Source organism: Stomoxys calcitrans, chromosome 3 (genome assembly GCF_963082655.1).
Source record: "Stomoxys calcitrans chromosome 3, idStoCalc2.1, whole genome shotgun sequence".
Lineage (NCBI taxonomy): Eukaryota > Metazoa > Arthropoda > Insecta > Diptera > Muscidae > Stomoxys > Stomoxys calcitrans.
The window spans coordinates 108,785,891-108,813,564 of record NC_081554.1 but is presented as its reverse complement, the minus strand read 5'-3'; the positions used below and the strand labels follow the sequence as shown (position 1 = coordinate 108,813,564).

Here is a 27,674-nt window from a genome sequence, read left to right as displayed (position 1 = left end):
AGTTAGTGGCCCAATTTACCTGTAATTTGGAGTAGTTGTACCACCACGATGTGATGAAGCTTTTAAGCACTTCGTCATTCCATTAGTAACTCGTTGGGTTAAATCGGTTTTAACATAGATGCCATGTAAAACGACCTATTTGACTCCTTGAGCATCTAAAGGCGAAATTTTTAACCGATTGTCTATAACTTTCAATATATATGCCAAATATTGGTGGTACTAAACTTGAGGGTGCGATTGCTTTCTCCGTGCCAACTATGGCCTGAATCGGTCCGATTTCACGTTTAAGCAGTTGTAGGACGCAATTTGTAACTGATTTTCTTTTTCACTTTTGACTTTTATACCCTACAACACTTGTTTGGCACTACACGTGTATGAACTTTGAGATCCGATCTGTGTGATGTTGTTGTTGTTTTTGTAGCAGTTTTTGTGTTCTATCATTCGGCTGCTTGATTCTGTTGAGTGTCAAGATCCAGCAACTCTTCGACTAAGATGGGGTGCGTCCAGAGGGATCTGGGTCCGAGTCGAGTGGATCTGGCTGGGCAGTTAACACACGTCACATGTCTAACTGTGTGGTGTTCAACGTCAGTTGAACACCAGCTGAGATGAGAGCTATCTTGCGCTTCAATTGATTGCAGACAGTGGGATGCTTCATATACGGAGAAGCTGAAATTGCAGTTGCGGCCAATCAGCTGTATCGAGCGGAAAGTCTCACTAAGAGGACGGCCGGCTCTCGCTTAAATACTGACTATATGTGATACTTAATATGACAAGGCGAGTTATTGGCGCCTTTCAATAGCCAATCGCCATAACGTTCCCACGGCTACCGCTCTCACTACTGAAAGGGGTCCGGACAAGACATTGCAAGGTCAGGACTTTGACGTCGCGCTGGACACACGCGGACTTACGCATTTAGACGGCTGAGCACCTATTGTTGCACTGCCCGAAATTGCGTGGGTAGGTGCAGGATTATCGTTAAACGAACACCTTTTTTCCTGTCTAAATTATTTTCTGGCACACAATCCTTTGGCCATTTTGACTACAATAGGGTCTTGAAATGACATATTTGCCATGTTGCCATGTATTTGCCATATTCCCATGTATGTTGGCTCCTTTATTTCTTCATTCTAATGTCTGGCAGTGTACTACCGTAAAGTTTTTCTGTGTTCTTGAGCGCTTTTTATTGCGAACTAAAGCAGCAAATCTTCAAAATAACGATGCTACCCTCAAAGTTAGGTCGCTCATTTGACTCATTTTTCTTTACAGATGTCTAAGAATTCAGTTTTAAAACTTAGTATTTTTATACCCACCACAGTGTCATTCTGTTTGCAACGGAAACGATCTATTATGTTCGTCCGTCTGTTGAAATTACGCCACAGTCTTTAATAATGGAGATAACTATATGCAACTTTGCACAGATTCCTTTTTTTATCCATAGGGAGTTTAGGCAAAAGTTGGGCTATATCGGATTATAACTTGATATAACCCCCGTATAGACCAACCAGCTGATTTAAGGTCTTAGGCCCATTTATCCCAACTTAATAGTCCGATTTCGCTTAAAATTTGACACAATGTGTTACGTTAGGTCACCGACATTCAACAGGTCGAGCTATATTTGAATATATTTAATGTCATGGGCCCGAAAAAGGTGCATTTATTATCCGATTTCGCTAAATTTTAACAAAGTGACCTACGTCAAGCCTTTCGAAATCTGTGCTCAATATGGTCCCAATCGGTCTATATTTGGATATAACTGCTATATATAACGATCTCCCGATTTAGGGGTTTTGGCCTATAGTCTTCATGGAGGTCTGTGACTTCCAAAAGAACCACACAGCCATCATGAAAGGGAAAGATGGTCGCTGAAAACGTAAGGAGCCGGTTATTCGGATAAACCTCTAATGGAGAAAATCAGCCAGGGCAAGATTCATATTGCCTTAATACAGGAGCCATTGACGACCCCGAACAAAGTTTCTGGACTGAACCATATCAACTACCAATTATTCATGCTTACTCGGTCGAGGACCTGCGTTATTTGTCATAAAAATTTAAATTATATCTTTTCCCCGTCGGATACAACAGTGATAAGACTGAGAAACGGTGCAGCACACCTGGCATCACTTTATCTGCCTTTCTCCGACTCTCCGACACCACTACCCACGTCGGAGCTGCAATGGCTAGTGAGGAAGGAAAAACAGAAATGAAATAAGGTACTAATTGGGTGCTGCGATGCGAACTACCACCACATTTCGTGGGGTAGTACTAGCATTAATAAGCGAGGCCAAGCCCTGACAGAATTCTTGAATACTAACCACCTAACAACACTTAATATTGGAAATATCACTACCTTTGTTAATTGGATTAGGGAGGAGGTTTTAGATGTGACAATATGTTCGGAAAATCGAATCGATGAGGTTCAGGATTGGAGGATCTCTATGGAGCACTCCATAAACCCTGGATGACCGGGGAGATTCGCAAAATTGCGAAAGAGGTCTGCAGACTTTACAACAGATCACGTCGTAAAAACGCGGAAGTTTATTAGGATGTGTATTACATACGGCTCAAGGAATACAATAAAATTATCGGAGCTGCAAAATTTGTCTCCTGGAAGCTTTTCTGCGAACAGGTCGATAACGTTAATGACGCCCCTAAGATTGAAAATTTCTATCAAAAACACATGCCAAACTGAAACTTTAGTAGACGATATAGGAGTGAGAGCACAGACAACGAAGAACGTGTTGAGGCTTTTGAAGAAAACGTATTTTCCACGGGATGCAACGGGACTCACGGAGACACCGAAATATTAGAATTATGAGGCTGATCGAAGACTTATCAGTACGGAAATAATGGTAAAGGAAGCCTTGAGGAGATTTCAACCATTTAAGTCACCCGGACCTGATTGAACATTTTCGGCGTTACTACAGAAGGATGCCGACTATCTGGTGCCACATCCGGCCAGAAATTGCATATACTCCGAAAGTCTGGCAGGAGGTAAGGGTGGTATTTATACCCAAGCCGGACACCACAAGTTATGCGACAACAAAGGTCTACAGTAACGGATGGACCGGGTCCTTACAGACTGAATAAATCATATGCTAAGGAACAGATGGATAATTGTAGGTATCTTGACACGAAATGGTCTTGCAGATGGCATACGACTGAGCTAGACCCAGGGGTCTCAATGTTAAACCAGAGAAGAATTAAATTTGGCTGTTCACGAGAAAGACGAAGGAGACGATTTTGACATCTGACAAGGTCGTTATCCCTGCACGGGATAACTATGAGCAAATGATTCCGACCATCAAGTGTCCCAAAATACTTGGCGTCACATTTGACAGCTCTTACACATTCTCCCCACATGCCACAGATATCCACCGCCCAGAAGCCTTAAGGTAGATCTACATGATCTAGAGCGTGAGGTTCAGCGCTACAAGAGAGAACCTCTAGATCAAGCAGGTCTAAACAACATTCATGCAGACACGATGGCAGATGCGGTAATTGGCTACAGGGTGAATGTAGTCCTTGGAGAACGACCGCCACCCATTGCACCTGAAGAAATCGACCTCCGCCGGCAAACCAGAGTAGTTCTGACTCAATTACGTTCCGGCAGATGCAGTCACCTCAATTCCTACAGAGCTAGGATTGATGCCGACGTGCAAGATGTATGTCCCGATTGTAACCCGGAACCGCACGATACACGTCACCTGTTTAACTGCTCAGCCAGACCCAGATCCCAGTGGACGCACCCCATCTTAGTCGCAGAATTCCTGGGTTTTGACACCCAACAGAATCAAGCAGACGAAAGATAGAGCACAATAAACTGCTACAACAACAACAACGACATGAGCATCGCACTGGCTGGAACTTTGAGCTCCAATCTGTGTGATGTTCTTCGTTAGTTCTAGAGGCTTAGCTGTGAACTACCGGACGCGCCAACAGGTTGCGGATAGTGAAATGCTCCATACGGTGTAGCTGCAACTGCAGTCGCGGACAAATAGCGGCATCAAGTGGAGAGTCTTAGAGAGAGGCCGGGTGGAACCGGCTCTTGCTTTAATACTTAGTACGATTAACTACGATGCTCAATACGAGTTATTGACGCTTTTAAATAACAAATGGTCATCCTGTTCCCGCGGCGATCGGTCGTATAGACCGTAACGAGCTTGCTCGCATATAAGAGCTTGAAGAGGATCGCCACTCCGACATGCAAATATGGCTACAACAACAACAGCAACCACCACGAATAACCTATTACAGATGCTGGATGAGTAGGGATTTGAACCCGTCTGCTGCGTAGAAAATGATATAACACTTTTAAGGTGTATGGATCCGAACCAGATATACAGAAGGTCCGAACGGATCTTTCAGATGGCATACGACTGGGCTAGACCTAGGGCCAGAAAAGACAGTCTGTTCTCGAAGAAGACGAAGGTGAGCCACTTTGACGCACAACATTTCCTCAATATAACGATTTCGATATATGAAAAGGTCAAATACTTAGGAATGATCTTGGACAGGAAATTTAATTGGAATTGCCACAATCAGGAGCGTACTGAGAAGGCTCAAAGATATTGCGCACTATGTAGACGCCCCGTAGGCTCGAAATGAGACCTGAATCCGAAGATAGTCTACTGGCTCTCAGGAGAGTGATTAGACCAATACTTACTTACGCCTCAGTAGTTTGGTGGACTACGATGGAAAAAAACTGCAACGTAAGAATAATATAACAGGTTCAAACAACATAGGAGGAGCGATGAGGAACATGCACTGGAGACTATCCTAGATATCTGAGCCATAGACAAGTGTGAGGCAGCCACTGCGGCTATGAGACTTAAGGCGATGGGAGAATAGATAGAGGATAGGAACAGGTCATACCATCGAGGTATGATCGAGGCGTCGATAAGAAACCTGGATGGAATAGAAGAGGTTTCTGATCGGATACCTGAGATGACGGAACTTTTGTAGTGCCACGAGAGGTGGCGTAGTGTTAACGCGAGGACGTCGACTTAACGCCTTGCATTTTGGACAAACAAATGGATATAATCTCACGATAGCGCTCACCGATTCGCATCATCTTTGAAGAAGTACAGTCCAATAATGTCATGAGCCCATAACCCGCACGGAACTGTGACTTTTTCTGGAGCTCTTGCAATGCTTCTGGCTGATCTTCACTCGAAATCGACGATTAAACTTATTTAGGTACCCATTAAGCCAAAAATGAGCTTCGTCGCTCAATGGAAGAAGCGCGCGATGAACCTATTTAACAGCGCACGCATTTTGGTAATAAAATTCAATAACTGCAAGCGTTGTTCGTTTGTTAGACGACTCATGGTTAAATTACAGACCAAACTGAATATGTTTGACAGTAAAACAAAACACGAATCCCATGGCAGACGGTTGTACGTACCGGATTGACTCGATGGAGTTCTTCATCGGCAAGGTTTGCCGCCCGGTGTGTAACACACTACTACAACAACGAAACGTGCGTGACCTGTTTAAACCAGTGTTGCCCAAAATATAATAGCTAACAGAAGTTCTACAGAGCTAAATCGTCTGTCAAAATAAATAACTACTACAACTACATAACACTTAAAAATAAAAAACAAACCGAAACTGTAAATACTGCGCCAGTGGCTTCTATATGTGTATACATCAGGGAAGTAGCGAAAATAATTTTGTCTAAAGAAAAAATTTAAATATACAAATTTCAGTAAAATTTTTTAAAATAACGAATTTTAATATTTGTAATAATCTACAAAGACAAAATTTTGCCGCCTTAAAATTATTTACTTAAGGATAAAAATGTAAAAAAATTCTTACTAAAAACAAAATTTTGATTGAATTTTTTCTAAATTTATTTTTTAAAGACAAATTTTCAGCGTAACATTCTATAATAACAAAACTTTAGCCCAGGCCGGACCTCCTTCGAAATTATTTTTAAGGAAAAAATTTCTTCAAAAATTTTTCTAAAGACAAATTTTTAATTAAATTTTTTCCTAAGCCTAAAATTGAATGACTAAACCTAAACCTGGCAACCTAACATCAAGATTATTTTTAAAGCCTTAATTTCAATAAAAATGTTGTGCCTGCCCGATGCATTTTTGCGACACAAACATTTTTAAAGTCTTTTTATTATGCCTATCAGTCCCAAAAAACTTTTTCCTAAAATTTTTCCATAGACAAATTTCAATAAATATTTATTTCCGTTGTTCGACTTTGATGAAATTTTATATAATTTAGGGAAATTATATCGACGTAGCAATTTGGTTAAATACTTTGTTACAAATTTTTGAAAAAAAAAAAACTTTTCATCTCCTAAGCCCCCATGTATTTAAAACAAAAAAAAAACATTTTCTTAATATGTTATGACCATTTAGCGAAGGTGTATTTAATGACTTGGGATAAAATCGGACCTGCTGTCAAAAGAAGCAGGAATATTGCCATAACATTTATTTTTTAATATAGAAACCACCAACAATTGCAGCCGTTGAGTGGGGCGTGTTTTTATTTCGCTCCTCAAAGAAAAAAAAACATCCGTATCTCGGAATACTTACTACCTATTACGAAAAAATTTTAAAACCTTTTTGGAATAGGCTAGAAAAAAACTCCAAAGACCCAACTGCTTCGGTGGTTGCGCCAGACCGCAGCAGGTTGTTCTCCCCTCCTATGTGTGCCTTGGCACCTATAGTCGAGAGTAATGCTTCAAGCGCACAACTAGCCGTCAGACTAATTATTGGGGAAGACGGATAAATCAGATAGTTCGTCCCTAGTCTTTAAGTAAAGGTGGTGTTTCCGACTCGGATTCAGACAGCGACGGTGTCGATGAAACAGTCATCGCAGAATCGAGAGGTGAGGGCAGTGGGTCAACGGCAGAAGTGAGCGATGATGAAATAAAAACTGAAATGAAAAACTGAAACTGAAATAATGATGCAAGTTCTCTCGAGCTTGTCTAGTTCGGTTTCAATTTCCATCCTCATGGCGTAAGGGGCTGGACGTTTAGCTACAAATACTTTTTTAGATCTGCTTTAAGGCTTCTGGGTGACGGATACTATCCGCAAGATAATTATTTGGATGGTCTCTGCAATAATAGCCCCGATGATACTGCTTAGATAGCATGTAGTTATGTCTTCGCACGGATAGGATCTTTGTCTTCTGGTGGAGGTGGTCCAAGTGAGAATTGAGGAGACAATCCGTCGCAGATCGAAGAGCGGCATTCTGACAGATCTGAATATTATTCCACTACGTGTCACAGAGCTGAAATGAAAGAAATGGAGGATAGCAACCTTAACTATCCGGTGCTTCGATTTCTTATCCCTAAATTCCACAAATGAATGGCGATCACAGATGTTTCGCAACCTAGCGTTTCAGGCCTGGGTGGCAATGTCCTCAAATAGTTTGGCATGGATGACCGTGTCGAATGCCTTCGATAGGTCCAGTGCCACCAGGACCATCAGGCACTAAATAAGTGTTCAAAGACAGGTTGAGAAAACTTTTAAGGAACTCGATTCCAAGTTGATACAGATTCTTCAGCATCTGTGTAGAGCTTCCGTCGGGGCCCAACGCCTTGAATGACTTGGATGACATTCGTGACTACGTCCACGGTAAATTGTGATGGCTGTTCTTCGGCTCGTAGACCACAGATTGTCATGTTACGTCACTCAGGAAATCAGGGGATGCAATGGAAATTTCTGGGTAGCTGCTGTACCTCCTCGTAATCCTATCCTTCAATCTGCTCTCCCAAAGCTATGCCCCGCTGGCCGTTACCTAGGCGAGAATGCCATAGAGCCTGATGCGCATTAAAGTCTTCTTGAACCAGACGATTATTGCCAGATAGTAGCCCATTTATGTCGGGTTTGTTAGCTTTGCCATTAACTGGTCACAACTACCAACCGGCGGTGTGTACACCAGAGAACTGCATAAGGCATAATATTTGCCACTCATGAAAACCACTCAATAGACACTTATGTTTGTTTCGCATGTTTAAGTTTTATTTTATCTAAAGAAGGATAAATGATTGTTCTTATAAGCCTGCACTAATTATATTTCCCAACAATTTCAAAACTCTTTTAAATTTTTTGCTCAAGTTGGACCAAAACTGGCTAAGATAAAATAATAAAAAAAATCAAATCACCATAAGCTTGAAGCTATTGACAAAACTTACGAAAGATGCACAAAAACTTGTTTATGCCATGGAAGTGATTGTAGTTGTGTGGACAAAAACACATCACTACGACCCAAAACGTATGCATTGGAAAACAACAACTCATGTGGCAAGGTATCGAACTTAGTTAGTGTCATACTTTCATTGTAAATAACTCCAATATATACAAATATTGTAGCCGTTAAGTGAAACGGAGGTGCTTTTATTTCGCTCCTCAAAGAAAAAAATATATATCCGTATCTCGAAAAAAGCCTTTTGGAGTAGGCTAGAAATGGATTCCAAAGAACCAACATCGGCGGTGGTGGCTCCCCCTCCTATAGGTGTGGTTGCTTTGGCACTTGTTTTCGAGAATAATGCTTCAAGCGCACAACTAGTCGTCAGACTAATTAATGAGGAAGAGACGGATAATCCAGAGGAGGATAATCCGGTAGGATTCCAGCCTTTGGGTAAAGGTGGTGTTTCTGACTCAGATTCAGACAGCGACTGTGTCAATGCAACAATCATCGCAGCCGAATCGAGAGATGAGGGCATCGGGATGACAGCAGAAGTGAGCGATGGCTTTGCTAAGCTCACAAGCAGACCGAGAAAGCGATCCGACGCACGACGAAGGAGACAGAGGAGTATGTACCGGCAGCGTAATCGGGCGAAAGTGCAGGAAGCTGGAAGGGATAGAACGGACATTCCAAGCTGGAAAAAGAATCAGATCTCCCGAAGAGCATAACACTGCTAAAATAAAAAGAAAATAAAGAAAAAGAGCTCCCCGCTTTCAAGTACTATGGGAAAACCAAGCAAGCCATCCCGCAATGGAGACTCCAGACAGTGTCCTGCGGAGTTAAACAAAGTTGGAACAGAAACGAAGGAAGCGCGCACGGCCCCTGAGTCTTCATGGAGGACTGTGACTTCCAAAAGGAGGCCACAGCCATCACGGAAGGGGAAGATGGTCGCTGAGAATGATAAGGAGCCGCCCTCTTACGCCAGAGTGGCAAGGAAGCACAACAGAGATGAGCTGACTTATGCTGTCATCAATATCGGCTGTGCATCCGGTAGGATTCCACCAGATCATCGGTCCCAAGTGGAGGATCTGGTTAAAGATCGGATTTTTGTGTCTACCCATACAAATGATGAGCTTCGAGTATAGAGGGGACATCTTTACACTGCGTTTTGCGTCGGCGGAATGTATTTATACCGTCAAACAGCTCGTCAGAGGTATTCACGCTCCCTGGGAGTGCGCATAGCTCGACCTGGTGAGAAAGATGGATATCCCCCAGCTCACAAAGGCTACGGTCTTCATCAAGGGATGCGGCAGTAAATTTGCGACGGAACGCATATTGGGATTCTTGGGGAAGCAAAACGAAGGTTTGGTCGCATGTTTGGCATTGATCAAGTCTCCGTGACAAGTTTGGCTAAGACAGGCATGGCGAACTACGACAGCAAAGCTGTCTTTTTCAAGATTGGGAAGACTAGGATAGGCAGAAATTTTCGTTCTGCGATATCAGGCCGACAATGAGACAATCACGGCATCTCTCAATATTGGAAAGATTAGGGGAAGCAATGATCCTAATACTTAAATATCAGGCAGTGCAGTGGCGAGAGACCCAACACAGCCTAACAAACAGAAACCCGACGACGGACCCATCACCGACTTAAAGATTCGGAATACTGGGATAGGTAAAGATCCTAATATTGAAACATTAGGCAGCGCAGCGACAGGAGTCTCAATGCAACCCAACGAACAGGGAGCCGATGATGGTACCATCACCTACTCCCAAGAGCCCTATTTACTTAAGATTTGAAAGGCTAAGAAGGATAGTATTGAAACATCAGGCAGTACAGGGAATGGAAACCCAATAAAGCTTAACGAACAGGGACCCGACGATGGAATCTTTACCGACTTTATAAAAAGTCCGAAGACTAGACTAGGGAAAGAACCTAAAACGATGACATCAAGCAATGCAGTGAAAGGAAAGTCAATGTACTCTAAGAACAGGGAGTAGATCATCACCGACTCCTAGGATGTCAATTTACTGGAGGACCAATGATTGAGGTAATCCAGATAAACGTCCACCGGAGCGAAAGTGCTACACACGCTCTGATGGAGAAAATCAGCAAGGGCAAGATTCATATTGCCTTAATTCAGGAACCATGGACGACCCGGAACAAAGTTTGTGGACTGAACTATATGAACTACCAATTATTCTATGCTAACACTGGTACTGGGCCGAGGACCTGCGTTATTTGTCATAAAAATTTGAATTACATATTTTGCCCAGAGTTGTCAACGTCGCATGCAGCAGTGGTGAGTCAGGGAGACGGTGGAGCATACCTGGTATCACTTTATCTGCCTTTCGACTCTCCGACACCGCCATTCACATCGGAGCTGCAACGGCTGGTGGGGAAAACAAGACAGACAGGAAACGAGGTACTAACAGGGTGCGATGCGAACTCTCACCGCATTTCGTGGGGTAGTACCATCACTAATAAGAGGGGCCTAGCCATGGCAGGGTTCTTGAATACTAACGACCTAATAACACTTAATATTGGTAACATCGCTAACTTTGTTAATAGGATTAGAGAAGAAGTATTATTGGGTTGCCCAAAAAGTAATTGTCGGTAATATAGTAGTAATATAGTCGGCGTTGACAAATTTTTTCAACGGCTTGTGACTCTGTAATTGCACTCTTTCTTCTGTCAGTTATCAGCTGTTACTTTTAGCTTGCTTTAGAAAAAAAGTGCGCGAAATTTTGTTTACATTTGTTTGTTTGGCATCAATTTTAATATGGGTACCACATGTATTGAAAGAAATTCATTTAACAAACCGAATCAACGCTTGTGATATGCACCTTAAACGCAATGAATTCGATCTGTTTTTAAAACGAATCATAACTGGAGATGAAAAATGGATTGTTTACAACAACGTTAGTCGAAAACGATCATGGCACAAGCATGGTGAACCAGCTCAAACCACTTCAAAGGCTGATATCCACCAAAAGAAGGTTATGCTATCTGTTTGGTGGGATTGGAAGGGTGTGGTATATTTTGAGCTGCTTCCAAGGAACCAAACGATTAATTCGGATGTTTACTGTCAACAATTGGACAAATTGAATAAAGCCATCAAGGAGAAGCGACCAGAATTGGTCTATCGTAAAGGTGTCATATTCCACCAGGACAACGCTAGACCGCACACATCTTTGGTCACTCGCCAAAAACTGAGTGAGCTTGGCTGGGAACTTTTGATGCATTCACCATATAGCCCTGACCTTGCACCATCAGACTACCATTTATTTCGATCTTCGCAGAACTCCTCAAATGGTAAAACTTTCGGCAATGAGGCTATAAAATCGCACTTGGTTCAGTTTTTTGCAGATAAAGGCCAGAAGTTCTATGAGCGTGAAATACTAAATTTGCCAGAAAGATGGCAAAAGGTTATCGAACAATTATATATTTGATTAAAGCTCATTCTAAGTTTTATTAAAAATGCATTTACTTTCCTTTAAAAAATCCGCAATTACTTTTTAGGCAACCCAATAGATGTGACGATATGTTCGGAAAATCTGATCGATAAGGTTCAGAATTGGGGGGTCTCCATGGAACACTCTTTCTCTGACCATCGCTACATTAGGTTTAGAATAGCACCGCCTGCGTCGAAACCAATAAGCTTCCGGAATAAGTTGAAAACCAGCTGGACAAAATTCGGAAGACTACTCAGAAGAAGGATGTGTATTACACACGGCTCAAGGAATACAATAAGACTACCAGAGCGGCAAAACGTGCCTCCTGGAAGCTTTTCTGCGAACAGGTCGATAGCGTTAATGACGCCGCCAAGATAAAAAAGTTTCTCTCAAAAACCCATGTCCAAACTGAAACTTTAGTAGACGACATGGGAGTGAGAGCAGAGACAACGGAGGACATGTTGAGGCTTTTGATGAAACCCCATTTTCCGCAGGATACGAACGGACTCACGGAGACACCGTAATCTTGGAATAATAACGTTGATCGAAGGTTTATAATAACGGAATTTATGGTGAAGGAATCCTTGAGGAGCTTCAAACCATTTAAGTCACCCGGACCTGATGGAATATTTCCGGCGTTACTACAGAAGCCTTTGGTGTCGCAAGTTATGCGACACCAAAGGCTTACAGACCCATAAACCTTACGTCCTTTCTACTCAAACCCATGGAACGTATTGTGGACACCATGATAAAGAGTATGACATCCAGTCGATGGAGACTGCCCTGCACGAGGTTGTGCATAAAATACAAAAATCCTTCGATGCAAAACGTACACAATGGCGGTATTAATTGACTTCGAGGGGGCTTTTAACAATGTGCGGACCGACACACTGATATAATCCTTAGAACAGTACCGGGTGGACCCGGTCCTTAGAGACTGAATATACCATTTGCTAAGAAAAAGGTGGATAAATTGTGTGTCGCATGGCATAAATATAAGGGAGAAAGTGGCACAGGGCACGCCACAGGGGGGAATTTTATCGCCACTCCTATGGGTGACAACCATAAATGACCTTTTACGGATGCTGACTGAGGAGGGATTTGATCCCGTCTGCTACGCAGACGATGTTATAATACTTCTAAGGGGTAAGGATCCGAACGAGCTATACAGAAGGACCGAAAGGGTCATGCATATGGCATATGACTGGGCTAGACCCAGAGGTCTCAATGTTAACCCAGAGAAGACTGAAATATGCCTGTTCACGAGGAAGACGAAGGTGGGCCAATTTACCGCACCACGTTTCCTATATAAGACGAGTCAAATACTTACGTGTGATCTTGGACAGGAAACTGAATTGGAAGTGTCACATTCAGGAGCGTACTGAGAAGGCTCACAGATGTTGGGCACTATGTAGACGGGCCGTAGGCTCGAAATGGGGCCTGAACCCTAGGATAGTCCACTGGCTCTACAGGGGCGTGATTAGACCAATACTTACTTACGCCTCAGTAGTTTGGTGAACTGCTATGAAGATAAAGTGCAACATAAGTACTATACAACAGGTTCAGAGAACATGTTGTCTTGGCATAGGCGGAGCGATGAGGAACACGCCCACTAGGGCACTGGAGACTATTCGAGATATCCGACCCATTGATATACATATTAAGTGTGAGGCAGCCACTGCGGCTATGAGACTCAAGGCGATGGGAGAATGGATTGAGGATGGGAGCAGCTCATACCATCGCGGTATAATCAAGGCGACGATAGGAAACCTGGAAGGAAGGGAAGAGGTTTCCGATCGGATACCTGAGATGAACTTTGAAGTCGAGTGCGAGGCACTGCTGCCATTGGCACAGTCTTGGATTGACGGAACCCTAGTATTGTCATCTGGAAAATCATGTTACACGGATGGATCAAAGCTAGAGGACAGAGTGGGTGTTTACATTGAGAACCCAGGGACTGAGATCTGTTTTAGACTGCCTGACCATAATACGGTCTTGCAGGCGGAGATCCGGGCGATTACGGAATGCGTGAAGTGGTGTGATGCTAACGCGGGGACATCGAATGTGAACATCTTTGCCGACAGTAAAATTGCCATAAGGGCAATAACAACAACGGTAAGGTCGGAACAGTCTTGCAGTATAAGAGGGAGATTAACGCCTTCTCTGAGGATGGCAAAATCCGCATCGTTTGGTTGCCGAGCCATAACGGCGTAAGGGGAAATGAAAGGGCAGACGATTTGGCGGTGAAGGCCAGAGGACTGCCGTCAATAAACTTGGTTAACCCGAAACCTTTCGGGTCGACGCAGACCGAGTTAAGGGAGTGCTCATGCAACATTGTGGAACAGCGAAACGGTCGGTAGGACGGCGAAAATCCTATGGGGGGTTCCAGATCGTGAGAAGACGAGGCTATTTTTAGAAAGGAACCAAGAAGGAGGTCAGTATAGCTATTGGTATCATAACGGGACACATAGAACTCCGAGCTCACTTATGTAAAATCTGTGCGGCAAGTGATAGCATGTGTAGGGCATTCGGGGAAGATGATGAGACGTTGGAACATTTCCTTTGTCATTGCCCGACTTTCGCGTCCAACAGCTACCGGTACTTAAGTGGAAACACAATATCAGACATGAACCAACTTAGGGGAGTGGTATTGAAAACAATTAAAGAATTTGTAAGTAGCACGGAATTCCGAACTTAATTTTTTTTAGAGGTTACTTTATAGTTTTTAGAGCGCAAACAAGCCGATTACTGGCTTAGGTGTATGTCCATAGTGGCATGGGGCGGATTAATATCTTCACCCTCTTTTCAACCTAACCTAACCTATCAATGTACGGCCCTTGAGCCTTCCACACCTTCACGAAGAAACCGAATCGCGTCATGACATGGTTGGTGTTGTGGTAATCTCTAACTTTCCTTTTCCATTGCAAAAATTCTTCGATCTTTAAGCTGGTCTCGAAAGAAAAATAGAGCGAAAAACTATGAAATAAAAGTGCTCTTCGCCTTAACAGGAAAAAAAAAATGGTCCACCAAGTGGGTATTGTTAAGGTGAAGGCTAATTATTTACATATGTATATTGACCGTCCACACCAAAGTACCCGATCAGTGCTCCCAACCAAAATATAAAATGCGTCACAAAATGATTGGAATGTCGTATCGTTTTTTTCTTTTCCATTGCTGGAAAACACTTCAACACAAAAACTATGTTTACATTGAAAAATTAATTATCTTTATTTGAACAAATTTGCGAAAAAAACCCAAACCTTTTACACTAATTTGAGGTAATTTTAATTATATACACAAACGTGCATGAATATATAATGTTTTAAATAAATCCAGCGAAAATCGGATTTATCATGCCAAAAGCCCAGCTCGGAAGAGAAGTAACCACATAAAAAAGTTCAAAGAGATGAAATTCGGAGAAGAAAATTATGTGCTACTTTATGCCAGAAATTATAAAATGGTGGTAGCATAAGCAATATATATAGCTTTCCAAAACTCGTTCTTATCATATACATAAAATATTTTACAATTTTATTGTAGCTAGATTAAACATACCTTCTTGATTTAAAAACTGATGAACTATTTTCAGACATTTTATACCATACGGATCCATTCCAGCATAGTACTTAAGATCAGTATTTAAACCAGCGTCAACATATGACATCAACATATCGTTTTTAATTGAGTCATCTTGAACGCCAGGGAACTCCTTCGTCTTTCCGTATGTTAAAAAGCCATGCAACAATGTTACTAAAGGTGCGACCAAGTTTCTATGCCCATCTCCATGTTCAAATTTCTGCAAAAAATTCTGAAGCCGTTGAACAGTTTCCAATTCAATGTCTAGACGCGTCGAATAGTGTCTCGTAGTATCTCGTGAATGGTGTTGACTTAAGATTGATTTGCAGGTACTCCCAATAAGGTATTGCGATTTAGAAACTTGTCGCTCGAGTAGTTTAAAACTGTTCTCAAATCCTTTACTGGAGATTGATGGCTTACTCGTTATAAAAGTTGTTTGGGCTTTGGCATTAAGAATTTGTTTACATTTTGTACAATAGTTTTCTGTATGTTTGCAGGTAGAATGGAGATTTAAAGTATTGGCTTCAATTTTAGTATTATATTTGATTTTTGAGGTAGAATAGTTTAATGAACTTTGGCGAAAATCCTTTTTCGTATTATGATGAAATCTGGTTAACATATTATCACATGCTACTATAATACCATAGTTTTCTCCATGCTCGATCTCCTCCAGACTTTCATGTAATCTCAATTTTTTTGACACAGAGTGGGAATTGGTATATTTATTTTCCATTTTCCCAATACTTATAGATACTTGCAATCCAGTTTAATTTTTTTCATTTACTTGTATGTATAATGGGCCGTGATTTCGTTTAACAATAACTAAGAATCCATAATATCCAAGTATATAAAAATCAAAAGCACGTCTATTTTATAATTATATTAATAACTTCGGTTACAGATTTACTTGATGACATTTTTACTCGCGGAAACGAATTAATAGCATGTATTTCAAAATGACATATTTTGACATGTCATTAGGTTGACGCATCCTACATACAAACCGAATTTATTCGTTGTTTAAACAGAAATATGGTCTTCAAATTCAGTTGTGACCTTCGAACTCAAACGCATGTGTCGAATTTTTGTTATTTGTCATTTTCATCTGGATATACAATTTCTTATTAGCATTATTGTAAAATATTTCCAAGACTCTTCGCAAAGATATTTAAAACATTCCATTGAATTTCCGATTGAACCATATGATCATATCCATTCTCATGTAATATTTATTAGGAGAACATTACAACTGAAATTATACACACCGTAGGTCATTCCATTTGCAACATATCGAAATATTCATATTCGACTCTATAAAGTACAGTACCGGTCAAAATATTAGCGCCATTAGGATTACCTGCATACTACAACAACAACAAATGTTCCCCACGAACATTCCACTAAGGAACAGGAGCAAACTTCTCACATATCAATGAGTGCAGACCGATTTAAGTTTAAGCTCAATGATAAGGTGCCTCCTTTTTATAGCCGAGTCCGAACGGCGGCGACACCTCTCTCGAGAGAAGTTTTACATGTTATAATACCTCACAAATGTTGCCAACATTAGGAAGAGGAAACTACCGCTGAAAATTTCTTTCTGATGGTCTCGCCAGGATTCGAACCCAGGCGTTCAACGTCATAGGCGAAGATCCTAACCTCTGAGCTACGGTGGCCTCCTACCTGCATACTGGTATACAATATTGTTATATGGAAGCTAGATAAATGTGTTATCTATTGTAGACGTATGCATTTGTCCGTCATATAAAATTTGATTACACGTTTTAAGCGATATTTCAGGTTGGTGCCAATATTATCGCATTCAAAATAATAGCACCAAATGATGTTTCTCTCCCAAATCCCGTTATTTTTATTGAATGATAAATAGACAAATTAGAAAATGTCATGATACTTTGTGAGCGTTCAATACAAATCAGTTAAAATGTTTTATTAGGAAATAAGGAAATTAGTTGACTTAAAAAAAAAAAAACAACTTATATATATTTATATATATATATATATAAGTTATGCGCAAGTTTAAACAGAAATTGCGTTGTCGTAAACGAATTGTCGTCAAGGCGTCCAGACGTAATGATTTTGCGTCATTTTGACGATATTTTAGCCAAAATTTGTCCTTTTGACCCTTTACGTTTTGACGATTTGTTTACTTTGAAAGTCACATAATTATTAAGGTCATCAGGTCGATATTGCAAAATATGGTTACGTTTTTTGCTTAATACAGTAGTACCGTCGGGTTCGTCTTTTTTAAGATGTATTATTGATAGTTCTTTTTTAGTCCTATAATAAACCTTTATCATTATATTAATAGAAACATTTCTGAGAAAAAAATTAAATTTCAATAATTTTTTTATATTTCTATACCCTAGCATTCTGAGATTATGCCTTTATTTAACATTGCATTGATGTTTGTATCAATCTTTAATAAAGATGTCATAGAAATTACGTTTTTAAGAAAATGTTGAGTTTAACTTAATTTTTGAAGAAAATTTTATTGATATTTTGTTTAATGAAAATGTGGTTGAAATTTTGGCTCTGGACATTAAATATTGATAAATATATGATTTAATTGAAAGTAATAGTAATCCAAATCGAACCGCGCTCATCTTTTGAGCTTCTAGAGAATTTTAGGTGTGACGATTTTATGAATTTTTCACAAAAAAAAATTTACGTTTTTGGCAAAACTGATTGTCATACCTTTGATTAACAATCGTTTGGTTCGAAAATCCATTTTAATGCATGTCAAGGAACTAAGACGAGAACTTAATATACCAGAAAATGTGAAAATTATGTGCCGTTTACTCAGGGGCAACAATTCGGTTGCGCGAAGAAGGGAAAATTGCCTCTTCTTTCCACTAAACATATAGCTAGTAGATTGACTTTTGCTTAAGATCATGTAAATTCATGAAAAATGGCGGAACGTTCTTTGCACGGATAAGTTAAAATTGTGATATTTGGTGAAAACGGCGGGCGATCCTTGTTGAGAAGACCGCCTAAATAGAAAATAATCAGCATTTCACAACAAACCCGGAAAAGCATGGGGGTTTCAGTTCAGTACAATGATATGAGGGATGCTTTTCGTACCAAAGTGTTGTTCGAATATATTGGATTAGAAATACTATAGATGCAACTTGACATGTCAACATTCTGAAAGAAATTATGCAACATGTGTTTCTTGTCAAATGCTTCCGGTTTAGGTTTCCAAAGAGGGCAATGATCCCAAACATACCAGCAAAAAAGTAAAATGTGGTTTGTGGAACATTCAAAAAGTGTCATAAAGTGGCCAGAAAAATCTCTCCATTAAAACTCGGTATAAAATCTGTGTGCGCCAAGAAAACAAATACTTTTGAAAAATAATACTGGATAGAGGGAGCTATTATTCCTAAGAAAGGCGCCATAATCTTATAAATTCAATTTCAAAACATTGAAAATGTTTCATTTCTTATTAATCTCCCCAATTGGTTTCTGGTTCTTTTGTATGAATATAATTTTTGGTCAATTCGTTATATGAGGTGTTATTATTTTGGCTGCTAGTTTTTTGCAGTTTTTGTCAAAAAGCAGAAATATAATTGTGTTATGTCGTATGCCCTCATTTAATTCTAACCAATTGCAAAGCTTTAACTTAAACGAAATGTTTGAAACATGATATAATCATATAAAGGGTATAAGATAAGTTAAAATAAAACCTGAAATTGAGCTAAAAAATTTATATTGGTGTTTTTATTTTGACAGCACATGTATATTAAAAGAGGTATGTTTTTAACTAACGCATATAATGTAATGTTACGGTCAAAAATCTAGCTTGATTATTAAGATAAGGGTTGGCCATATGTGTTAGTGTACTAATATAATTTACTAAACCTTTTTTTATTTCATTGTGGAGCGTTCAACGACCCCATCCTTAGAGCAGTATAGGGTGGACCGGCATCTTACAGTTTAGATAAGCTATATCCTAAGGAACATGTGGATAAATTGTGGCCCCGTGACATAAGGATAAGGGAGAAAGTGGCACTAGGAACGCCACCGGTCTTCTACGCAGACGATGTTATAAAGTCACCTCTCTCTACAGGGGCGTAATTAGACCAATACTTAATTACGCCTCAGTAGTGGATAGTGATAAAGAAGACGTGCAACATAAGAATAATACAACAGGTTAAGAGAACATCTTCTCATGGCATAGGCGGGGCGAAGGGGACCACGCCCACTAGGATACTGTATATCCGACCCATAACCATACAGGTTAAGTAGTTTAGGTTTAAATCTGCCAGACTCACTTAAACGTTTTCGTCCATTGTGATACCAAAGAAACAGGAAAAGGAATCCTCTTGACATACTCTTAGATCGCAAGTTGAATATTAGTCAACATATTTCTATGATGGTGAATAAATCTTTTAGTTCTCCTGGATTTATGAAAAGATGGAGTAAAGAATTTGATGATCCTTCAGTTACTAAGAACTTTTATATTTTTCTTGTTCAAAGTACACTTGAATATGGATCCGTTATTTGAGACCCGGTTTACACTATTCACAGAAATAAAATTGAGTCAGTACAGAAACAATTTCTTCTATTTTACCGTCGTAATCGTGGTTGGAATTATCAAACACTTCCTTCCTAAACGTTTGTATTAAATTTTATAAAGCTCCCTACTCTCAGTAGCCACGGGAAATGTTGAACAACACTTTCATCTCAAATGTTTTACACTGGAATTTAAAGTCCGAATTTTTGTTGAGCCGACTTAATATTAACGTTCCTTCAAGACCAACGAGAAATTTTCAACTGCTTACTATTCAATATCATTAGAGCTATTTTGCAAATAATGATCCTTTTCGTCGTATTTGTTTAGATTTTAATTAATATTATCATCTTTTTGATCTTACTGAAGATACTCATTAAAAAGAAAAATTATACTATACTTAAATCCTAGTAAAATTTCAATGTTGTTTGTATATATGCATATTTATATTAGTCTGTAAGGATATATGTATCTATAGACTTAAGAATATAAAAAAGATGCCTTCTAGTTCCTACCGTTGAACCATCCAGATCGCTTTAAACAGCCCAACAACTTGCGAATGTTCACATCCGCCAAATCAGACATGTTCTCAAAGAACTGAGAACCTAAAGTGGGACTCCCTCTGACTGTCAGTGCGGGACACACATACAGCAGATGTTCTATGGTCTCTGCTTCCTCGACATCTTCACAGCTTCGGCAAAAGACGTTACTGGCAACCTTTTGTCTATCAACATATTTTCCGATCAGACAGTGTCCTGTCAAGACGGATACAATGACAGTAAAACGGTAGACCTCTTGAAGTCTAGACCAAGCCACAAAATTTTGTAATGCCCACAACTCCCCTTTGTGACCATCTATTATCTGTTTCACTTCGAGAATGATCCCGAAGACTTATCTGACATGTCGCTTGAGGCATACCCGCAGATTCCAGTTCCCCTGAAATGTGTAAGGTAGTACCTAGTCTCGCAAGCTCATCTGCTATAGAATTCCCTGGGATATCTCTGTAGCCCGCCACCCAGAACAGGTGCATTTTAAACTGTTCTGCCATATCGTTGAGAGATCTGCGACAGTCGAGGGTGGTTGTTGTGTTCAGAAATACGTTCTCTAGAGATTTAATGGCTGCCTGGCTGTCTGAAAAGATGTTTATGCCAATCGTTGTTATGACATTACAACTTGGCCATTCCACCACTTCTTTAATCACAAATATCTCCGCTTGATACACACTGCAATGGTCGGTAATAGGCATCTAAAAGTCGACTTTCGACTAAATCGACTTTTTGTTTAAAAAATCCAAATCGACTTTTACTGTTTAAAGAAGTCGAATATTCGATATTTTTTTAGATATGGTTGCAATAGAAATGGAGCGTTTAATCAAAAGTGGATCTACCGGGACAATATGGGTATCAAAAATGGAAGGTACTGAAAAGTGGATATATGATATTAAAACTTCCAGTACTCATGGGGCCGCTCCAACCCCAAAACTCCTTCAATCAGACATATTGGAGTTCATGCCAATATGGGGCTCAGATGAAAGGTATTGGGGAGTAGATTAAGAATATGGCATAAACATTAAGTCCCTCCAAATGGGCATATTAGTCGATAATGGCTATATGGGGCTCAAATGAAAGGTAGTTGGGAGTAGGTTACGAATATGACGTAAAAATTTTTATCCAAGCATCTAGGTGGCGCTTTACCTACTAAAATCACCTCAAATACGTTATTTAACCTATCATGTCAATCAGGTATCCAATTTTGTCAAGTGTATGGGGTCTCATAACACCACCAAACGGTACATATTTGCCTCAATACCAATATGAGACTCAATTGAAGGTATTTGGGAGTAGAGCAGGAATTTGATATCCATATTTAAGGCACAATGTCTGAGGGGCAATCGCACCCCAAAAAGAACTCTTTATTATCCTAATTTTCAAAAACGCCAGATCTCGAAGATGGGTGGCCAAGCAAACCAATTTTTTTGCAATTTTATTTAATCTAAAAGCAAAAATTTGGTTTTCATTGTTCCGGTGGGGTGCCTAGGGTCCGCACCCCCAAATTGATATAAAGATCAATCATGACAATATGGGCATAAATGAAAGGTATTAGAATAAACAAGTGAAAAGGAATCAAGTTCGGCCGGCCTGAACTTTGGAAACCCACCGACTCGGGTATATTAGTATGTTAACCACCTTTCGCCATAATCTGGTAAGAAATACATCAATAACGAACCCATATCAGTCATATCGAAATATGGTTCGTTTTGGACCAAACTCAACACGGAAATCAAGTGGTATAATAAATACAATTCAATGTTCAAGTTTATAAAACAGAACATTGCTCTTTATGGCAGCTATATCCAAATACACACCGATCTAAGCCATATATAGCACGGGTGTCGAAAACCAAAATTTGCGCGAAATCGGGTAATAAACGGTGTCTTTAATGGTCCAATTCTGTCCATAACCTTATATAGCTTCTCTACATTCCTGTACGATTGTACGCTAAGGTCACGCATAGGAAATGCATATCTTTTCGGCAGTTAGGCGTTGCAATATTTTGTGTTATGTATACCTGCAACTAGTGGTAAAATTTTATAGTTTATAGCCACATAACCACGTGCGTGCATTAGATATGCAGTATTTCAATTAGAAAGTAAGTGGTTCTGAGAAAGCAATTGTGTTTTTAAGGGTCGACCATAAATGTATCCTGGTAATTGAATAATGCATTTTCCCTGTGACCGTATGGATAACTTTATTTATACATATAGATTTATGTTTAGAGTTAAGATTAAATTAGAAATAAAATGTGTTCTTCCCACCAAACTTCAAACCATCATCAACCAAAGAAGTTGGTCTTCTATTTGTTCCTTGATACACGCGTAGATGTGCAGCAGTAGCCTGCACAGCCCCCATGCAAACCGGTCTCCCAATCATCCTTGTTCGGTTCCTAGAAGCTTTAAATTTTGCTGGTTTGACAGAAGTTTGGTATATAGAATTATATTATGCCCTTCAAATAAATTTATTTTGTATACATTTTTAGCAGAATCCATGGTGGTAGGTTCCCAATATTCGGGCCGACCGAACTTAGCACGCTTTTACCTGTATTTAAAGTAAAGACACTTTTTTATATCTAACTTAACCAAGGACCCCATCATACCCCAATATGAAATTCGATTCCAAAAATAAGCAGTAGTGAAGAAGAAATGAATGCGATAGATTAATTAATTAATTGTGGTTCAGAATACACAAAGAACAAAGCACCAGTACTCAAATTTAGGAGTTTGGTAAATGTCAGTAGTAAAAGTCAAATTAAGAAAATTTTTCTGAAAAAGGGAAATTATTTCGTCGCTTGGACTTAGGGATTTGATGTAAAGTTCGGAGAAAATTGATTGGAAATGAATTTCGATTCGTAGTTATGTTTTTTTATACATATGACTTTTGTTACGACTCCAAACGAAAGAAACCGGTCTTGACTTGTCAAGAATCTATAAAATGCAATTCTAATCTGATGTGAATAAAATTTTAGTTCCAGCTTATAAATGAATGTATGTCAAAGAACATAATCCTTGGTGGAGAGAATATAATTCAATTTCGGAAATGGTATTACATACGCGCGCTATACTTCAAAATGATCTGTAAATCTATTTTCAAATAATAAATTAATCAACTTCTGCGAGGAAGTCTAGTCCGAATATATAAGCTGACATAGAAAACGGAATTTGAATTCTGGCATTAAAGTCTGATCGTTTAAAATCGATAAATGCTTCCGACTTCGACGAATATATTTCATTTTAAATTGTTAGACACATAGAGACAAATGGTTTTTTGCTATACGAACTGTTTAACCCTCCGATGTGTGAGAAGGTCCCTAGGGACCTTTTTGCCTTTTAAACTGGAAGCCGATCGGATCATTACTTTAGGAGTTATTGAGGTTTTAGTGAGAATAGTACGCGGACGTGTGAATAGGTCCGTATGGACCTTGTACTGAATTTCACTAATAAATTCATGTTTTTGGGCATCATTATAATTTTTTTATTGTTTCAACACATAATTTACTTGTTCTGAACACAAAGACCTAAACTCAAAGACATTAGGGATGATGATAAAAACAAAAAATTCTAAGAAATAATTCTAAGAACAAAAATACACATTCGAATTTCGAAGAACAAAAATACACACATATTTGCCCAATATACAAAGCTGCGTTGTCGTACGATCGCGTCATGTGTATAAAGCAATTTATTCGATTCGACAATGTTTCCACTCGACAACAGCGACTCATCAACAGCAAAACTGCGGCTATTGACGACATTTGGGAAATGTTGCAACATAACATCGCAGCAGCTTACACTCCTCATGAAGCACTAACAGTTGATGAGCTGTTTTTCCCTTACAGAGGCCGCACCCGCTTCACACAATATATTCCGTCAAAGCCAGCTAAGTATGGTGGTTATGCGACTCACAGGGTTATTATCCTGTGAAGGGAATGATATATTCTGGAAAACTGCCAAACAAACAACGGAAAATAAACCAAGGGCAGAACGTAGTGCTGGATCTTGTAGAAAAAAATTTAGATGCTCACCGTACTATATACGAGGATAATTTCTTTACCACTCTTGACTTGGCGCGTATTTTGTTGAGGAGGAAGACCGCATATGTTGGTACAGTGCGCTACAACAAAACAATCATTCCACAGGAGTTCAAGAAGAACCCGAAGCGCACCATCAATAGTACATTATTTGGGTTCAACGAGGAGGATATATCGTTATGCTCATACGTGCCGAAAAAAAATAAAGTGGCGAACTCGCTCTCCACAATGCACTACACCTGCCTCGTTGACGAGCAAACCGAGAAGCGGAAGCCCTATGCCATATTAGATTACAACGCCAACAAATGCGGCGTTGATACCATGGATCAAATGCTAGGCACTTCCAGCTGCAAAAGAGCAACACAACGATGGCCGTTGGCCATGTTTTATAATATGCTGGACGTCGCTGCATTGGCTGCTTTTACGATTTACAACGAAATGAAGCCTATAAAAAGGAGTGACAGACGGCGGTCGTTCTTGTTACTGCTAACGAAACAACTATCGAAGAACGTGCCCTGAACAACCATATAACCTCCTATCCAAGGATACGCAATGCGATGGAAGCATGTCAGGGTAAGAAAACATTTTCAAATTCAAGAATAGAATATATATTTATTTGTTTTTTATTTTTCTTTTCATTTCAGGTATTACTAAGACCGATGGAAGGCAATGTACCGCGGCTAGGTCAAGTAGACCGTCATGTAGGCTTTGCCGTTCTGAGTACGGGCGGCAGCGGAAAACGCGGGCATACTGCTTCGGCTGCGGCAACGCTGTTTGCGGAGAACATAGCACACTTTTACATCGCTGCAACACTTGCGCACAGGGCAGGGGACAAGAAGTACAAGCTCAACAACAATAATTTTTAAATTTTTTTTATAATAGTCTTAAGAAAATTCAAGCAAAAAAATAAAAAAAAATTGAAAAAATTATTTTTGTATGTAGAATTTAATTATGAACGATAAAAACAAAACAAAATATCAAAAAAAAAATTTATATGAAAAAAAACATGATTTACAAAAAAGATCCGTAGGGACCTTTTCACACGGCCGTGAAGTTCAGAACTGTCACTCATCGGAGGGTTAAATTAAATTAAGACAACAAACTTTTCTATAAAATCCTATAATTAGCTTGAAGATTTTATTTTGAAAAATGCAGTGTAACTTGGGGTTGTTTAAGAATAAATGATTTGAAATTTGGGAACAAGATACAAAAAGTCAACAATTGTTCTAAATTACATGCATATTTTATTTGAAAAGTACTATGAAACAATTACAACAAATACGCTAGCATCCACATAAATTCACGGGATCTCACTCAGTACGATGACATCTGAGAGTTACAATCAAGCTTTCGTGAAGTAAGTGTTGCCCAATGATTTCAGCCCACCAATTAAGGCACAAAAGAAACGGTAACCTTTCGATCAGTAACGATTTGAATTAATGGAAAGAGAAAAGTATTTAGCTTTTTATTCGAAATTATTGCCTTTTTATAATAAACCACTAAAAAATCATGTGGACATGCCAAGCAAAAACGGTTAATCAAATCCATTGCTTTAATCGACTTTACACGTCAATCAATCAAATACTAATAATTAAAAAAGATGTAAAGCCCATTTTTCTGTAAAAAATCAACTTTTAAATAATCGAAAAAGTCGACTTTTTGATAATCCAAACAAGTCGAAAAGTCGGCTTTATGATTATTAGAAAAAGTTGAAAAGTCGACCAGGCCAAGTTCTTCAGAATACATCGTAAAGTCTCCCTAGTCGTCAAGTTTGGAACCATCCGTATAGAAGTCTATGTAATTTCTGTTACCAGGGATGTCGTTGTTCCAATCGGTTCTATCAGGGATAGTGGTACAGTAATTTTTGCCAAAAAGCGGCTCAGGTAGGGTGTAATCCACACGGCAGTTGTTGCTGCGATTTGGGTGGCCACAATGTCCAGAGGCATAAGGTGTAGCATCAAATTCTGTGATTCAGATGGTGTCGTCCTCAGTGAGGCTGTGATGCACAAACAAGCTATACTTTGGATGTGGTTGAGTATTAAACATAAGGTAGACTTTTGAAGCACCGTCCACCAGACAATAACACCATATAGCATTATAGGTCTGACAACTACAGTATATACCCAGTGCATATATACCCAAGGTATCATATAAAAGGAAGCCAGCCAGTAAGATACTAATTAATTTCAAGGTTGCCTACTACTTAATCTTCAGTGCTTAGCAACGGAGAAGAAAAACATTTTGCGAGAATACAGGCTTTGTGTCTCCCAATCCCCGTACCCTTGAGTATTCGAAATGCAGGAATTCTTAGTCCACGAACCATTCCTCCACACGCCCATGGTACCACGTCAAATCCTCCTGCCATCAGAAGGACGTTTAGTGCCGCCGAAGCGGCCTTACAATGGTGGAGATTTATCTGCAGAAATCGGACCATAGACCAGATTTAGAATTACCACCACCGTTACGTTAGCCTCATCTTTTGAGTCCGTCATCAGTTATTCCTCACAAGATTCATTCCATGATGAGTTTCCTTACACATCCAGGGGCAGTTGAGAAAGCACTCTTCTACTCTTCCTCAGGACACGACACTTGCAGGGTAAACGATTTCTCCATAAATGCTTGTCTTACTGCTGCTGTGAAAGTACATTTTGAGTTCCGCCCTTCCCCGTTGGCGCACACCTTGAGCCAAATTCTACCGAATGACCCACCCACATAGCGCTTGTCCGGTCCCGTCTCGACGTCTACCCTCCTGTTTCGATCGTGGCAGACAGGGGATGTCCAGTATCCTGCAATCCGCCTGACTTTAGAGATATGGTCGACAGTTCCTCAGACAAGTTGTTCAGCAAAAACTACTGAGTCGGCTTCTGAATCCCCAACCCCACCGCTGCTATACACCTTCAGTCTCAACTTGTTGAATCCGACTCTTTCAGTCTTGTTGAGGTCTGCGAGACAGCCGGAGGTTAGTACGAATAATGCATGTCTACATAGAGGCCACCGTAACGCAGAGGTTAGCATGCCCGCCATTTTCCAATCAGTGGTTGAAAGATTGGGATTACAGTTCCTTAGTCTCTCAAGAATAGACTCAGGATCTGAGGGAATCATTGGTATCCAAGCTTGTGCCATTGGTTGAGAAGAAATACCTTCCTTCTTGTATCTACCTTAGTTGTCGCGATATCAGCCTACATCGTCACAAACTAGAGGAGGTCCAGGCAATTCCGCAAAGTCATCAGAGTATTTAGATGACAGTCCATTGACTATCCCACTGCAATTGTTCCCAGGTATGCAGCCCTATTCTTTTCCCTTGTCGACAACTGTCATCACCTTCACTATTGAACAATAGTAATATAGGTTCTTGGGCCCGTACTACAATTGTATCCCT

At 39.8% G+C, this 27,674-nt stretch overlaps 1 protein-coding gene across 5 annotated transcripts in view; it reads right to left on the bottom strand.

Annotated features, from left to right (window-relative positions):
* LOC106087127 (trafficking kinesin-binding protein milt) overlaps positions 1-27,674 on the bottom strand; it is a 130,278-nt gene that overhangs the window by 4,372 nt on the left and 98,232 nt on the right. For 3 of the 5 annotated variants that reach the window (XM_059366121.1, XM_059366122.1, XM_059366123.1), the window contains exon 4: positions 15,163-15,666. The exons of the other annotated variants lie outside the window; for them this stretch is intronic. In XM_059366121.1, the coding sequence (XP_059222104.1) occupies positions 15,163-15,666 (504 nt within the window). The remainder of the gene's footprint in view (positions 1-15,162; positions 15,667-27,674) is intronic. 5 annotated transcript variants of the gene reach the window in all.